Source organism: Alosa pseudoharengus, unplaced genomic scaffold (assembly GCF_046254945.1).
Source record: "Alosa pseudoharengus isolate Yale_2024_CS ecotype anadromous, Long Island Sound unplaced genomic scaffold, YU_APseudo_1.1 YU_APseudo_1.1_scf_4, whole genome shotgun sequence".
In the NCBI taxonomy this organism is placed as follows: Eukaryota; Metazoa; Chordata; class Actinopteri; order Clupeiformes; family Clupeidae; genus Alosa; species Alosa pseudoharengus.
Window position 1 is genome coordinate 14484588 of NW_027468774.1, and position 17198 is coordinate 14501785.

Here is a 17198-nt window from a genome sequence, read left to right on the forward strand (position 1 = left end):
AGCTTGCAAGATGTATGTATGTTTGCTTTTCGTTAATGATGCACAGGGAAGTTATGAATCTTAACATGAATCTCCCACTCATTTTAATTTCCCTTCTGTTCCCTGGAACTCTAAGAACCTGTTTCTAGTTATTCTTAGCTTAGATATCATAAAGTCTTACGGTCTTTAGAGTACAATGTCCTTTTTTACACTGAAACTAACATCATCCACCCAACATATTGCCCAGTAATAGGGAATGAAAACTGAGACATGGTTTAACTTCCTGACCATAGAAACATTAAAATTCATTCCCATGCTGTGTAGACCCTCAAGCATGTGAAGACATGGGTGAATTATTAGGTTATGAAAGGCTGTTCATTATTTTCGGTGAAAACCATAATGAAACCAGTCACACATATGTCTTTTTATTCATGTGTTATGCATAATAAATTAGGCTTGGATTTGGGGTAGATAGCCAGGAATATTAAATCATCTTGGACAAAAGCAAAAGATAAAATCAGTAAAATACCTTAGGATCATGATTCTTTAAGCCATCTCCATTTAAAACTTAACTCTGAATCAGACTTACAGTATGGTGTCATCCTGTGTTGAAATGCTATATTTTTGCTACACATACAATTGTGGTGTATACTTTTCTGTTATTTTTTGTGAATTGAATTACCCAAAGCATGCTTAAAAATATCACAATACCTTTTCTATGACCATTTCTGATACACTGATGTTCCAAAAAGGGAGGGAATGGACCTTACCAACGGACCAGACCATAATTACTTTCCCGTAAATTGAAGTTTGAACAGGAAAGGTGGCCTGGTTTAGCCTAGAAATCTAGACACACAAATTATATTTGCTGCCAGGGCTAGTCAACTCTCCGTTGGCTTGTGAGCTCGAAAAATTAAACTTCTATCAGGCCAAAAAAGGACTGATGATGGCAAAACTCCAAGATGACCTGATGGTTCCAGTTGCCACAGAATGAGAAGAACTTTACTCCTGCAAAGGAAGTGTGCTGATGGCCATTCTGTGATCAAGTTCACATGGAGTTCACATGGCAATTCTATAATGATGTGATGAATTTGCTACACACCCATCAAACTGACAGAAAATGCTGACTACACAGTGACGGACAGATACCAGTTTGTCTCATGATCTCTTTTTAATATTTGAAATAATGGCAAAGTTGTTTGTCTTTACGCAAAGGAATATATTTATGTATTTATATATACATATTAATCTATCATGTTATAAGGCTTTACAGTTTATTGTCAATGACAAGTATTAAATTGTGGTAAAGGAAATTAAGGTATGGGTGCACCTTTTCCTTTTATTCACAGTATTTGTCTGAAAGCAGGTAACATAATATTTAGAAATAAAATAAGAATAAAAAACACTTTTTTTTCATTGTGCTCATATTTTTGATGTACTTCAGCGCCAGCTGTTTGCAGTCCACAGGTATCTGAACATTTCTAAATTTAATAAGATACAGGAGTGCTACAATATGCATTATAAAAACATGTAAGTTACTGGCTAGTTTACCTATAAATCTGACAGCTTTTGGAAACTATTGAAATGCAAAAGACTTTAAAAAAAACAACACTGAAAGATTAAAGAAAAAAAATACAGATATAGATTATCCAGAAGTTTAAGGCGGTTGAAATAAGAAATTGGACACAGTTACCTTTAGTAACACATTTCAAATGATATACAAAACCCAACTCTAACAGTTCAGTTCTGGGGTACTTCATGTCTCCGTGTACTTTGCTCCGGCATGTTCAACACTTTTGATCAGTAGCTTCAATTCCTCGCCCACATAGAGGAGCTCATCATTTACAAAAGCTTCTTTATCAGCCAAACCATAGAAACTCCAACAACAAGACCCTTAGGTGTACAAACATCTTTCTCTTCTTGTTTGTATACTGTCGAGAGAGATCTGACAATATATATATATATATATATATTAATTGAAAGGAAGCATGAATATCAAAACCTAGCATACTGCATGAAAAACAGGGGAGCATATGGCTGTGAATAACAAAATTTGCAGCAGGAAAAAGCTGCTTTATATCATCATGTATGTAATACATTCATCCTCAGGGCTGTAGGCTCGGAAAATGGTGGAAACATCTGCAGAGACTGATGAGCTGCCACCCAAGCACTTTGGTAGAACATCAGAGAAGTCCTCCCTAGATATGATGTATAACATAATTGGTAAACAAACAAAAAATGTCAAACTAGTAGAGCAAAATGCCACACCGTAGATGCACACGTTTACAATACTATAGCAGAGGGTATTCCAGAGAGCAGGTTCAGCCACATACCCAGGTCTGTCAACTACTCGTGTCACAATTTGTACAGGGTTTTTTGTTTCCAATACTGGGGTCTGAATGAGTGTTTTCACACCAGCACAATGGATATGAGGATATTGTTTTTCTTTAGCCTATCTGACTTGTAGTCTAGGCTGACAAACTACAGCCAATCCACAATACCTACAACAAATTAAATCAGTAGCTTTGCAAAATGTTGAATAAAAGATGCATCATAAGCTAGCTTACTTGAATTGAATCAGTGTTTCAAGAGCTGTCAATACTGACATCTTTTCGAAAAAAAAAAATCCTACATTCATGGTCTGTACAAAATAATGGTTAAGACTCAACCACAAATTTAGTAAAACAAGAAGTTATACTTATACTTACTGTTGGTGGTTGATTGAACAGCTTTGAATAATTAGGATTGGTAACATTTAAATCCTCATCAGCTAAATTCCGAAAGATCCCTCAGGTTATGTGGTTTTGGCTTTCTGGAATACCACCTGATCTTCATTTTGAGTAAACGATGTTTGTGATTTGCTGTTGTTGTTTACCTCCCCGTCTAATTTGGGTTTGGGTGATCACATTTTGGTGTCTACTTCTACTTTGGTGCTGTAGCTTACCAGTCATATGGAGTTAAGATAGACACACCCACTTCACTAGAGCAATTCAGTATGTAGTTCACAGTATAATTTTTGTGTTTGAAGTATTGTGCAGTTGGTCAGATGGCATTAAAATTGGCAAAGCAAAGGACAGGGAAAGAGTTTTATGGGAAATACATAATTTCATCAACCAGTGCAATGTATATCCGTCAAGGTTCTAGACATTAATTTAAGAACAGACGAACGCACAGGGACCGTTTCTGAAATCCATGGTCTAAACCTGATTCAAATACATAATATATTCTTTTCACTTTCAAACAGCAAACATTGCAAATATATAAACGAGATCTGTACAGGTTTCCTCTTGATCTTGTTCTTCATGAACTCAAATATTTGTAGGGTGATAAATCTGTCTTTGAATGAGTGTACAGTTGTTCTCCAAGAAAATATATGGACGATTCAGGAGACATTGTTCTTAGTTAATTGATGTTTTTTTGTCATAGAACACAACAGTAAATCCACTGTCACAGGACTTGGCCATGCGATATCCAAATACGTATAATCCATTGCAACATATATATATTTTTTGATTTTCAATAGGTTTACTTCATGTTGCGAAAAAGTTATTTCCTTTTAAATTTGGTACATAAACTCACAAAATCAAGTCTGTTGTGGGTCTTTTCACTCCATCCAGTCAAAGTGGGTTATTTACCCATTAAATTGTATTAATGTACTAAGGTTTCTTTTTAAATTCATAATTTTGTAGTCCATTAAAAAGAGAACACTTGCAGAAACACTTGGGGTGAGATTAAGATTTCTGTTGGGCAGATACACCTTTCCAGTAGTCTAAAATGTCATGCAGATCTTCATCCTTGGCAAACTGCACTTTCTTACGAAGAGCGTGGCCCGCTGCCATGTACTCCTCGTCTTTGTGACGTTTGCGGTTGAGCTTGAAACGCTCCCAGAAGCTGTGCGACGGTTTGCAGTAGTACTCTGGACTGGAGGAATAGCTGAGATTGTGGTACTGTGGCGAGAGCTGTGAATAAGCTAAGTCTCTGGGCCGAGGCCGCGTCAAGGGCTCCAAAATGGACGGCTTGCGACAATCAGGCCCCTCCAGCTCCTCAATCTGGTGGGACTCGGGGTATGAGTGCCGATGCTCACTGTACTGTCTAATCTTCTCTGCCTCAGCCCTAAGAATCGCAGCAGCCGGTGTAACAGTCATGATGGTCTCACCAGTTGGTGAGGTTTTCTCAATGTACTTGGACTCAGACTTGTAGGGCCCCTCATGGCGATATGGCCTGGGACTTCGCATGGGACCTCCGGTCGCAGTGCTCGGCCGCTTGGGTGATGCGTCTGAGGTGTGGTGCCTCTGCAGTGAGTGGTGGTAGCTGTCTTTGTACATGGGCGACAGGAAGCCCGACTTGCTCTGAGGCTGCTCTGAGATCAGGACGAGCTGCGGTTCTGCCGTGGAAACGGCGCCTGACTTGACTCCCTGGAATGAAGTAGACTCTGATTTCAGGGCATCTATACAGTTGTTGATGATCTGATTGACTTTGTCCACCTCCTTTGCAATCGTTGAGATTTCTGCCACTGAACCTTGGCTGTTTCCTGGCATGGCCATTTCACACTCTCTGCGATCTGGATGATCTCCCGTACGAACCTCCATGTAGCTCCCTTTCGCCATTTTAGGAGTGTCACTTATGTCTTGCAGTTTATATTGGTCCATATCAGTACCAGAGGGTAGGTATGGCATACGGGACATACTTTCCCCAGCCAACATCTGCTTCTGAGACATTCGTGATATAGTCCCTCCTTCCAATTCTGCCCCATACTTCAGTTCAATTATATTTTTCTTGAGGCTGCCTGCCTTTTTGTGCTTTTCATCTTTCTGCCGCTTCTTGCGCAAGCAGTAATAGACTACCCCTAACACAATCACCATGCTAAAGAGGCAGCCCAAGATGGTCATAATGTAGTGAGTAGCTGTTGCATTGCCAATCGACTTTCCTTTCCCTCCTATCGACCCTGTCGTTATTTGCAGACACGTATGGTTGTGACTTAAGTTGTTGCGCAAGGATATCACACAGTAGTTGTATACTGTTTGAGGTTTCAAATCTGTCAACGCAACATCCTCTTGCTCTTCTTTGAGGTTTTTGATGACGGTGTAGAAGCTGTTGTTGTACTGGACCAGGATGTACAATTTCTTGAATCGGTGTGGAATCTCAATGGCAATGATGGCACTCCTGGGTTTAACCTCCTTCACTCGCATCACTGGTTTTGTCTCTGGATCTACAAATGCGGGACTGGTGCTTATTTCCTCCAGTCCAGGTTCCATTCCTGATGAACAGTCATCCCCCACACAGGATGTTGTGGAGGGGGGAGGGGTGGTGATTTCAACAGGCACACGGGGGTGTATAAATTTGTCATCAGGGTTGTCGTCAGAGCACACAGTGGACAGAATGTACAGTGCATTGCGAGTACCAGGGTTGTTTGGACTGGTTGTCAGGAGACTATAGCCGGAATAGCTTTGGGGAGAGTCACAAACCATACGTTCATTCGTTCTGTTTGGGAACGTTGAAAGCCATTTGACAAAGCCCAGAAGCTCACAAGTGCAATTGAAAGGGTTTGTGTAGAGCTCACAAGTGGTCAACTTACTCAAGGAGGCAAAGGTGGATCCATCTAGCACTTGGATACGATTCATAGAGAGGTCGATGTTCTCTATGTTTATACACTCCCAAAAGGCATTGGCTGACACAGTCTCAATCAGGTTGGCCTGGAGGTAGAGATACTGAAGCTTGCCTAACCCCCTGAGGATACCCTCAGTCAGATTGCGCAGTTTGTTAAAGCCCATTTGGAGGACTTGTAAGTTGTACTGGGCTGAGAAGGCCCCATCCTCTATGTAGGAGATTTCATTCTTTGTCAGGTTCAGGTAGGTCAAGTTGGCAAAGCGGCTGAGGGCAGAGTAGTGGATGCTTTTAATCTTGTTCTCATTTAGGCGAAGGTCCACAATGGTGCTGTTTATATGCTGGGGAATGGCCTCATAAGGTGGCTGGTTCTGACTGCAAATCGCTAGCCACACAAAGCCCTTTTCCCCCTCGATGAGCCAGCAGTCTCCACTGACACCTCTTGTGTTGGTGAGATAAACTATGGCTACAGACCAGAAGAAGGCACTCATCACCATGCCTCTACTGCAAGCCATTGTTGCGTCACTTGAAGTCATGGGAATCAGCAGGTTGGTATTACAACGATACTTTCAGGCAGGCTGAAACCTCACAGTAATCTGTCTCAGTAGTTTGTAGTCTGCAGTTTTATTCCCCCTCTATTAGAATAGCTTGGGATCTATACATGTCTTTTCCTTCATCCAGGGAAGGATTTTGCACAGGAGCAGGATTCCAACTTGGACCAACAGGCTAGCCTTTTTATCATGAAAGAAAGCAGGACACTGCCTGTGTGTTTCAACACAGTTTTCATCCAGAGAGAGTTTTTGAAGAATACGGGGTGTCAGTGTTTAGCTACTTCAGACAGGATTGTGCTTATTTCCCCTGGGGTTAACATTTCTGATCTCCTGCATCCTCTTGTCTCTTCGTCTTTCCTGGTGCCTGAGTATCATTTATGGGCCCAGAGGTGTACCCTGTAAAGACACAAAACAGGACTTCAGTGGTCTTGTGAAGGATTATAGAAGACTAAACCTCATTATGTCTCGCTCTATCTCTCACACACACACACATACACACACACTCACATATAATTTATATTACACACACCCATATCATATATTATATATCACACACACACACACACACACACACACACACACACACACACACACACACACACATATGTTAATAAAAACAACATGAAACATTGAACATTGAACAACAGAGAGACATTATTATATATATGCAAGTGTCCTTAAAACTTCCTTGTGAAATGTAAAAAGATATCACTGCATAGTGTATTGACTTATATACTGTCTGTACTATGTATGTATGTTTAAAGAATACTAATACTATATTGGCTTTGTGAGAGTTGGAAGAATTGGTGTGGTAGATGTTCCTGTGAGTGCAACAAATGGATTTGGTCACACATGACCATTCAATTACTTTAAACAGAAGTTAATAGTTGTCCTAGAGTCCCCTATGGCATATTGCTATTATGGAGAACCATTTGGCAATTACCACCTGACAGGTTAGCGAAAACAAAATGTCCCTGTTTTCACATCATTAACTCAGAGACTTTCAATAAGAGTAGTGGTTAGACGCTAGACCAGATCAATTGCTCTGCACCACAGAAAAAAAGTCTCTGGAGAAAGTGGCCCTGACATCCAAGGAGTGTATATGAATTTTCAATGTCATCAATGAGCTAGCAGACTGTGTTAAACAGAATCAAAAGGCTGTTTATTTGTCTAAAGTGATCCAGGCTTAGTGCACTCACTGTTTATCCCATCAATGAGCTTGAGCAAATGTCAATGAGTACTTAATTTTTGCCATATATATATATATATATATATATATATATATATATATATATATATATATATATATATAAATATATATATATATACACACACTGCTAGGAAAAACACGGTGAGCAATGGGTTTTAGCAGGCAGACTGATGTCCCTGGCAGTCTTATTAGTTTGAAGAGACAGCTGCATATAGTATTAGCTATAAAACAAATCTTTTTTGTTTCAGAGCTATTGGAGGATATACATCTGCATCAAGGGAAAAAAACAAAAACAAATCAGAGTTCTCAGTCCACTGCATATAACAATCTACCCAGCAGCACTGAGAAATCTGTTTTTGGGAAAGTATAGAATAAGTCCACAGCCACAACACTATGCATGCTTGCTTGCTTTTGTTTGGAGCGCACAGTTTGCGAGGGTGAATCATACTAGCTTCACTGAGAATCCTACATGAATGTGAACACATGCAGACATGGTATGCATCTCCACTGAGTTGTTCATAAAGAGAAAAGGTCCATGTTCTCCACTTTACCTAAATTCTTACACAGTGTATATAAAAACACCTTTATAACAAGGTGCCATAATAAATAGCAAACTAGTCATTACTGTACATCCTGGTTAATGTTAAGCTTCTAAAAAACAATCAATTATATTTATCCCAGCTTCTTTACATACAACGTGTGTGTGTGTGTTTGTGTGTGTGTGTGTGTGTGTGTGTGTGTGTATGTTTATAAATGCTTATGTCAGGGCACAATCCCCCAAGTCCCTTGTACTGTATACTGCAGTAATGGTTTTTAAAGGGACACTAGGCAACGTTTTCGTGTTAATTAATCATCTTCGTAAGTCGGTATATGGTTAAATGCGAATGAAGGCTCTCTCGCCCGTCCCTACTGCCTGTAAGAAGAATATCCCACTTGCAAGTTCGGTGTATCTTACCCGCCGACCGAAGCAGGATCAGTTTACAGCACAGAGGCAGGCTAACAAAACGCTAGAGATTGTTGCAAACGTGTGTATAATGGCAGAGCCGGGCGAAGAAGCAGCGAAAACCCTTGACAGAAGATGCAAAGAAAAGGAAAAGAGCTTCAGACCGAGCGAGGGGGAGTTTCATAGAGAAAAAGCATCAGGCTTGCTGGTGTCCCTTTTAAAAAGCATTTTTTTGGTAACACTTTATAATAAGGTGCCATAATAAATAGCAAACTAGCCATTACCTAACCCTTTGTTAATATACAGATTTTATGTAAACAACTAATATTTAATAATGATGAAAAAAACTTTTAACTTGTGCGAAATATATATTTTAGTAACAATTAACAAATATTAACAAAGGTTTAGGACCTAACCCCTTTGTTAATATTTGTTCATTGTTACTAAAATATCTATTTGGCACAAGTTAATAGTTTTTTCATCATTATTAAATATTAGTTGTTTACATAAAATCTGTATATTAACAAAGGGTTAGGTAATGGCTAGTTTGCTATTTATTATGGCACCTGTTACCAAAACATTATGGCAAGTGTAACCAAAAAATGCTTTTTTTAAAACCATTACTGCAGTATACAAGGGACTTCATTTAAGATGGATTGTGCCCTGAAGTAAGCATTTATAAACATACACACACACACACACACACACACACACACACACACACACACACACACACACGTTGTATGGAAAGAAGCTGGGATAAATATAATTGATTGTTTTTTAGAAGCTTAACATTAACCAGGAAAAAAATGATGAGGTTAATGTAGTTATATATTTTCAGCCTCTGTGGATTCAATGCCCTGCATTTTTTCTGTATTGATTTCCTGTGAACTGGTGTGCCTGCTCTTGGTGTGTGATTACTACACTTGAAGTCATGCCTCGACATGACTTATCCTCTACTAGCCTCTCTGAGCTCAGGGAGTGAAGACACACGACCCTGTCTGGAGTTCTGATTTACATCCCAGCCCAGCCATCTGCAGCTGAATTATGCACAAAGCACACATCCTCAGAGAAGGAGAAAAGCATTTCATAACTACGGCCTCCTCTTCCACATCTTATATCTTTCTCAGGGCACCAGTGGATCAACGGAGGGGTTTTCTTTCAGTGTGGGGGATCGATGGGGCCAGTAAGGCAGTGTAAATCTGCTGTTGAGTGCGGACATCCACACATTCAAGGGAAATAACAAAAGTGCTCAGTACAGGGCTGGCCAGTAGCAGCTTTGCATGCAGGTGTGACGAGTATTCCAATATGCATCTAACACCAGAAACCAAAGACTCTCACTGCCATGCAGCCTCTTGATTTGTACTGTAGGTTTGTGTCCCAAAGAAACATGGTAATAAAACAGAGACACAAAAGGTCATTATACATTCTTAGAGGACTTTCTGTAATGTATTATGCATGGATTATAGTGCAATATTAATGCCTGCATGAAATGCTATACTGGATATGCGCTTAATAGAATAGAAATAATGCAAAAATATCCATGTGTGTTCAGACACAGGCATTTGCATCTGACTATGTATTAGGCTTGAATTGCCATTTTCAAGGCCAACTCAGGAACCAGCATTATCTTTCAGAAATAATTTGTTATATTGGGGTGCTTTCCAGATTGGTAGCAGAGATTTTTTTTTATCTGCATACACTACTGTGATTGGACAATGTGTGTGATCCTAGGGCAATGCTTCCCAAAGAACAACACCAGCCATTTCTCTCTGTCATGCACTTCCAAGCCACTTAACTGCTCTCAAATCAGATTTGACTCCTCAAGTTATTCATTTTCTCTCAGTTAAAATTCAATATTCCGGAAAAATACGCCGCAGGAGAAATGCTCGCCAAGATAGTTAGAATGTTGGATGAGGAAAATGTATTATTCACACCCCTCCCCACACACCTTCAGTCCTGTGAATGTAAAATATATGAATAGTCCTCGCACCTATGAGAAGTGCATGCCCATACAAAACTGTTTACGCACTGTCTTTAAATTATGTTGAAGCCTAAGCTGGTGGTTTTAAAGATTTGAGGGCCGCAATCAGTGTATTACCGCTGCAGAATAAATTATGCGCTGACGCTAAGTGGTTAGATAATATGGGTGCGCAAAGTCCCATGGATGGATTTCATGTGCTGTGATATATTCACACTTTATTTCTGCCCCCTCATTCAGACAGCTGAGCGTGCTGGCAGGCTGGCTCTGTGATTGGTCGTGTCCCAGGAGGTTTCTGTCTTGATTTAGGATTGATTGCCTTTACACCACTCTCAGAGCTGGGAAATGAATATCAGTTCTGACATGCCATCATTTTAGAATTACCGTACTGTACCAAGATCTTAACGGAAGCAAAGGCCTACTGTGGTGGACTAAAAAGAATGAGATTGGTGGGGGTGTAGAGTCCTCTCCCCTTTCTCATATACTGTAGATTACCAAAAGATAAACCCCAGACCGAAGATCGGCAAGAGCTAAGTCAACAACATTAAACATTAAAATGCACAAGCACTGTGCCATTTCAGTCGCATAATTTACCGTGATTGGTTTGTGAGTGTGAGAGGAGGAGATGCCGGTAGATTGATGGACAAATTAATCATGTTGGACAGCATTTGGGATGGTTTAATCTGAGATGCATGCAACTACAGCGTCTTTTGCAAGCTGTTCTGGGTGAGATGGATTTCACGGGATCCCTTGTGGCAGATGTACACGACTGAGATCTGGGAGGGCTGCTTTTCTGGGGCAAAGAAGAACAAATCCATAGCCGCTGGACATGTAGCTGGGCACTGGTGGACGTGGACTGTTTTGACAGATTTAAGACGGACAAAATTATGTATCTAATTTGGAAGCCCTGGTGACGTACAATGGATAAGAGGTCATGAATTCTGACAGCTGGCTTTTTCTTGTGCCAAGCTTGTCTAATGTGTGGCTAAGATAAAGCATGTATCTCTGTTTCTTCCCCTGTCGCTCAAATTCGTTGGACACGGGGGGAGCAGGAATGAAGAGGTGAGCATGCAGCATGAGTTTATGGAGGGCATAATGAGATAGAAGTCAGTCCATAATGGGATTAGCCTCAGGCTAAAGCACTGATGGCAGATACTAATAGATACCCACTGACAGCATACACTCACACTCCAATAGACACCATGATGCTCTGGTGCATGCATGTTTTGTCACGGATGCCATTTATGTAATCCTCATTAGCTCCCAGTAATAATCCATATTTGTTTATTTACACGTGAAATTAGTGGTAGAGGACAATCTTTAACATCTTTTTAACTAATGTTAGCATGATAGCCTAGCTATACAATGAATGTACATTCTTGGAGTTATACTATATTATATATTATATCTATTATTATATACAGTAACATATATGGTTAGTTAGTATTGAGGCATCATGTACTGTAGTGCCAGTAAAGCATTGTACTTTTTTACTTTGAAGACTACTACTACTGACTACTGTCTGACTGAGTTCACAAACCACAATATGTTAGCAAGCTACCTGTATACTTGGAGTAAAGGGGAAAAGTGTTGTCTCAGTATTACAGTTTTTCTGATTGCTTAAGTTTGTAACTATTGGCTATTTTTGCAAAACTCTACACACAAATAGGAAAACCTTTCACCAAATCAGCAAGACATTGTAGTTCTCTTGCAAAAGCTACACCTGTAACACACCTTGCTTAACTCTTCACACCTTCGTAAAAATTGTGTTTTCGTACAGTAAACACAAGCCATCACAATAATAAGCACACAATGTGCCAACTACATGCTGATAGTATGAATAAAAAAACATCTGCTTTCTCTGTGCACAAGGTAGGCTATGTCAGTTTGAGGTCATACTTCTTCTGTAAATATACAGGGATCCAAACTTCAAGTATTGGTGTTTATTTACACACATCAAAACAAACACAAGTGTGTTTTTCCAAGTCAAAACACAAAAAGCAATTTCACTGACAAAAATCAGTCTACATCGTGTTGTCTCTCTCAAAATTTCGTCTACATCACATGCAATGTCCTCTAGTCCAAGGCACCGGGGAAACAATATTCTGGAATGCCGTATCCAGGCCTGACATGATGCCTGGTCAATATCCCCACATGTAGACTGAATTTTTTTGCCTGTAAAAGGGCTATTTCTTCTTACCCTTCCTTTTCCCCCTCCTCATCCTCCTCTTGTTCCTCCTTGTCCTCTTCCTCTAACTTCACCTCCTTGCCCCTGTCGTTCTCTCCCTCTCGCTTCTTCACCTCTTCCTCCTCTTCCTCATACTTCTTCACCTCTGCGTCCTCTTCCTCCTCTTCCTCCTACTTCTTCACCTCCACACCCTCTTCCTCCTCCTTCTTCACCTCCACACCCTCTTCCTCCTCCCTATTTCTCCCTATTTCTCACTCTTCCTGCTCCCTCCATTGTACTCCACACTGACAGCTTACCTGTGGCTTATTTACACTGCTTAAGCTGATTGCAAAGTGAACTAATTATCTAAAACAGTTTTCATGATGTGACAGTGTGCCAGAGAGTTGGCAAAATAGTGTAAATAATTGGCATACATGTGTATAGTTTTGCTAGGAGTGTGTTGATCATTTGGAAATTAAGTGTAAAGCAGTGAGTTGTGTTTACAGTTCTGCAAACTGAGTGCAAAGCAGTGTTTGTGCTTTTAGTTTTGCAAACTCAGTGAGTGGTTTTGCTATACAAATTAATAGCTATAGAAATTGTGCTATAAGAATCACGGTTAGCGTTTAAGCATTCAGAAAAAAAAATATTCAGAATACTTTTTTAACTACAACAGTCCCTTGTGAAGTGAAGTATTGTACAGAAGACCCACTAAAGTCTTACTTTGTACTTTGCTGCTTTGGACTATGTATGAGACCTTAGGGAAAGAGTACGCTAGAATCTGAAAAGTCATCTGGTCTGACTTTGCACATTCATGATCTGTGAAATACAAACTGCACACATTCTGGTGGCAAATCCAAAATACTTATTATACACAGCTTCATAACCCTCCAGTCCTCACACTTTTGTCTTCTCACTGCTCCTACCCATGTTGCATACCCATCCATACTGAATGAGCCTCTTTCAGGATGTACCATTTGTGTTTGCCTCGGGGGGAAGGGTTACAGAAATGAACTTTGTTTCCATCATGCCCAAGGAAGGAGATAGACCATATGTTGGCAGATGGCTGGGCTTGACAGAATTCACTGGCCGTCAGCAGGCACTCTTCATATCACTAATCTTATTGCTCTATTGTGGTGTCACGTTTTGAGGCATGCCCCCCACCAGCCTTACCACAATACACACACACCACACACACACTTTGGTGTTCAGTCCCTCAGAGCATGTACAGTGACTTGTCTGAAAAGAACCTGTGATTGACATAACAGCCAAGATTTGTGTTACACCGAAAATCCAAATGAAATCCAAATGAATGGAAATGACACCCTAATTAGCTTTTCTTTATTTTAATTTGTGCAGCACCTTTACGACAGGATTTCGTAACAAAGCAGCTTTGTGGATTACGTTTTATGTATTCATAACAGGATTTAGTGCCTCTTAGTTCTAAGCTCAGAACATAGAAGGTGTGCAAGTCACAATTTTAATGATGTCCTTTGACACAAAGGTGCTCATAATGGTCACAATTTTATATGCTGTTAAATTATATAAATATATAAATAGTGTATATATATATATATATATATATATATATATACTGTATATTATATATATATGTTTGTTCTGACTGAGAATAACACTGCCACATGCCAAAAGGTTGCAAGACAATGTGGTAGAAGCATGGAATTAGAAAAAGAAATGTTTTCATCTTTTTTAAAATTTTTATGAAAAATAGAGTGTCCAAAATTATTCATACCCTTTTAAAATAATCAATGGGAACATCTTGATTTATCATCACAGCTCTTAAAAGGGTTCTTATAATACCTACCAAGCCTCTCCATGTCTCCACAATGATTCTAGGCCGCATCTTTTTAGCAGCAATCCAGGTTTTTAGACAGGGACGATTCTTTGCCATCACTCTGAGCCTTGTGCTCACTATTTTGACGGATTGAGGTCTGGACTCTGGCTGGGCCACTCTGAAATGTTAATATTGTTCTCTGTTAACCATTTCTTGCCTTGTTTGGCTGTATGTTTTGGATCTTTTCCTCCGAAAATCTTAATGTAGCCCCTTGTTTTGGTGTTACCATTTACTTTGAGAAGGTCATCAGGTCCCATTGTCTGAAAATAAATATTTAATTTAGCATTTACAGTGTATAACCATACCTGTCATTGAAATAAGCTCTCTTGTAAACCCATAGAAGGGGGACAATGTAATGTTTGAAATGTAATGCCTCTGCAAAATTCACACACCATCTTGCCTGTGCTGCATTGCGCAACACTGATCTTGAGTCTGAGGAGTATGCCAGATTGATGCAGAAGGTGTATTTTATATTAATTGTGTGTGTGTGTGTGTGTGTGTGTGTGTGTGTGTGTGTGTGTGTGTATGTGTGTGTGTGTGTGATGGTGAATAACATGACCTTGGTTAACAATTGCGGCCTCCTTGGAAACCTGCTCTCAGTGACGTGACCTGGGACTGAAACACTCCTCCTCACTGTCCAGTACTTCCGAGTGCTTTGCAAGCTCAAGGCCATCATTATGATGACTAACTGACCAATACTCTTCTTATCACCATTTATCACAATGGTTCAACGTCACATGATGTTATTATATACCATTTTACAGGACCGAGTCATTTGCAGTGATGTGCAATGTAATGACCACAGGGATATTTCTAACAATGCAGTGGGTTTACTTCTAGGCCACAGTCTTTAGGAGACAAACTACTTTTTTTTTAGTGGCTTAGCCTCCAGCTGAGCATGAACATGTGAAAGAAGGGGCAAATTATTCTGCAGCTTTAACTCTTTCTCCCAATAAATTCGGGAACCAAAACCCAAATATCCATGAAATGAATATAAGAATCCAGCGGTAGGGAATGCATCGAGGCGTGAGATGGCTTTAAGGTGTGAGAGAGAGAGAGAGAGGTAAGAGAAGAGGAAAATTGCCCTCGACATTCTCTTTTCCTCAAGTATGTGACCTTTAAAGTAAACTGGCCAGGGGCAACAGGGGGCAAATGCGTAATTGACCTGACCAGAGATCTGGCATGGTGTAGTATAGAGGCAGGACCCTTCAGGTGTTAACTGGATGAAGTTAGCATTGAACCTGGGGGAGTCAGCCTCATTAATACTGCATAGGAGATGTTATTTTTCTACTGTGACTCATATTGCCAGACCTCGTGCTCATTTCCACCATAGAGTGCCCTAGTCTGACTTGAGATGAGAGCACCACGTTGCTTCACTGGAGTGGACATTGTTTCCATACTGAAAACAGAGGGTACAGAATACAGACACACACACACACACGAATGAAATTCTTCTCAGCTCAGATCTTCCACTGGGATATTTTCTTAAACCACAAAATTGAATATTTATATATAACCCCATGCTTTTCCCATAAGTCCCTATAGATAAGTCCCACCTTTAAAGGGGCAGTCAGGGATTGAGCAGTTTGAGAGTTTGTGTTTATGTATATACCTAACTGGCAACCCTCACACATTTGATTGGTGTAAGAGTGTGTGGAGCCAATCAAATTAATGAATCTCACTCTCAATGTGTGAGAGTTGGCAGCTCTGGATATTTAAATGTATTAGCCGACGCCAAAAAATGTACATTATATTTTAACCAAGGGCCAAACGAAGCATGGCAGAGAAGTAGCTCACCCTTATCTTCAGTATTCCCAGTGAAATTCCACGCAGAGTTTCATTTATGTTTGGGTGACAAACTGCCCCCACTTTGTTTCCAGTTTTCTGAGCCTGGGCTGCCTACAGAGACCAGGGTTTTTTACAGTGTACTCACAGAATAGGCAGCTAGCAGTCGTGGGGAGATGATTGCTGAATGTGACAAAAAATGCTATGGGCTAAATAGTGTAAAATCCCTGACTGCACCTTTAAGAACGCTGTTGTTTCATGATGGCTCTAAGGTAACCTCTGCTTTTAACTTTTGACTTTCTGCTTCTATCTTCTATCACTTTCATCTTTGACAGCGCTACTATTTAACTATTTTATGTCCACCGCTACTATTTCTATTGTATTGCTCAATGTCATTTCCCAACTCTGTTTCTTGCTCTCATTTGCTACCATTTGCTAAAGGCCCATTCACACCTAGAACGATAACGATAACTATAAATAGATATCGTTCTCGTTAATATGAATGACGACGTTCACACATAAACTATAACAATAACGACATGAAGAACGATATTGTTGAGGATCACTTTCAGAGCGATTTTCAGAACGATAAAAAGCTAATAGCCAATCAGAACCCATTAAATTTCAACTGTCACATTCATTAACACAAGGAGAGACTTTGTTTATCGTTGTTCAGTGTGAACACTTTTATCGTTATGGTTATAGTTATCGTTATCGTTCTTGCTGTGAATAGGCCTAAACTCTATCTCTCAGCTTCTTTCCCCATCTCTCCCCACTCTCCTCTCTATCCCTTTGTTCACTCTCACCAGCGCCTCATTCCCACTGCCTCCATTTGTCTCTCTCCCTCTTTTCCTCTTTCTTCCCTTGCTCTCTCTCCAGCCTTCCTCCCTTCCCCCTTTATCTTTCACATTTCACTTGATGTGTTTACTCTTACCCCCCGCCTCCCTCTCCCTCGTTCTCTCTCTCTCTCTCTCTGTGAAATCCTCTGTATATCTCCAGCCTCTGTGGTCCGGCGGAAGCCAGAGCGCCTATGGCTTCAGATCCAGAAGCTTCTCTCGGTGGAACGTGTGCAGCTGTTCTCTAGCCTGTGTGACATTTCGCCACGGCTGCCCCGTGGAGTGATGAC

The 17198-nt window shown here is 40.3% G+C and overlaps 1 protein-coding gene across 1 annotated transcript; it reads right to left on the minus strand.

Moving 5' to 3' along the window:
- Window positions 1-3710: 3710 nt before the first annotated feature.
- Window positions 3711-6119, minus strand: elfn1a (extracellular leucine-rich repeat and fibronectin type III domain containing 1a). The gene has a single exon (XM_076266769.1). It carries the CDS (start codon window positions 6117-6119, stop codon window positions 3711-3713), a length of 2409 nt encoding a protein of 802 aa, XP_076122884.1.
- Between the last annotated feature and the right edge of the window lie 11079 nt (window positions 6120-17198).

What these genes read in the sequence shown, in the direction of transcription:
- elfn1a (XM_076266769.1), bottom strand. Translation starts at nt 6,119, where the DNA reads ATGACTTCAAGTGACGCAACAATGGCTTGCAGTAGAGGCATGGTGATG.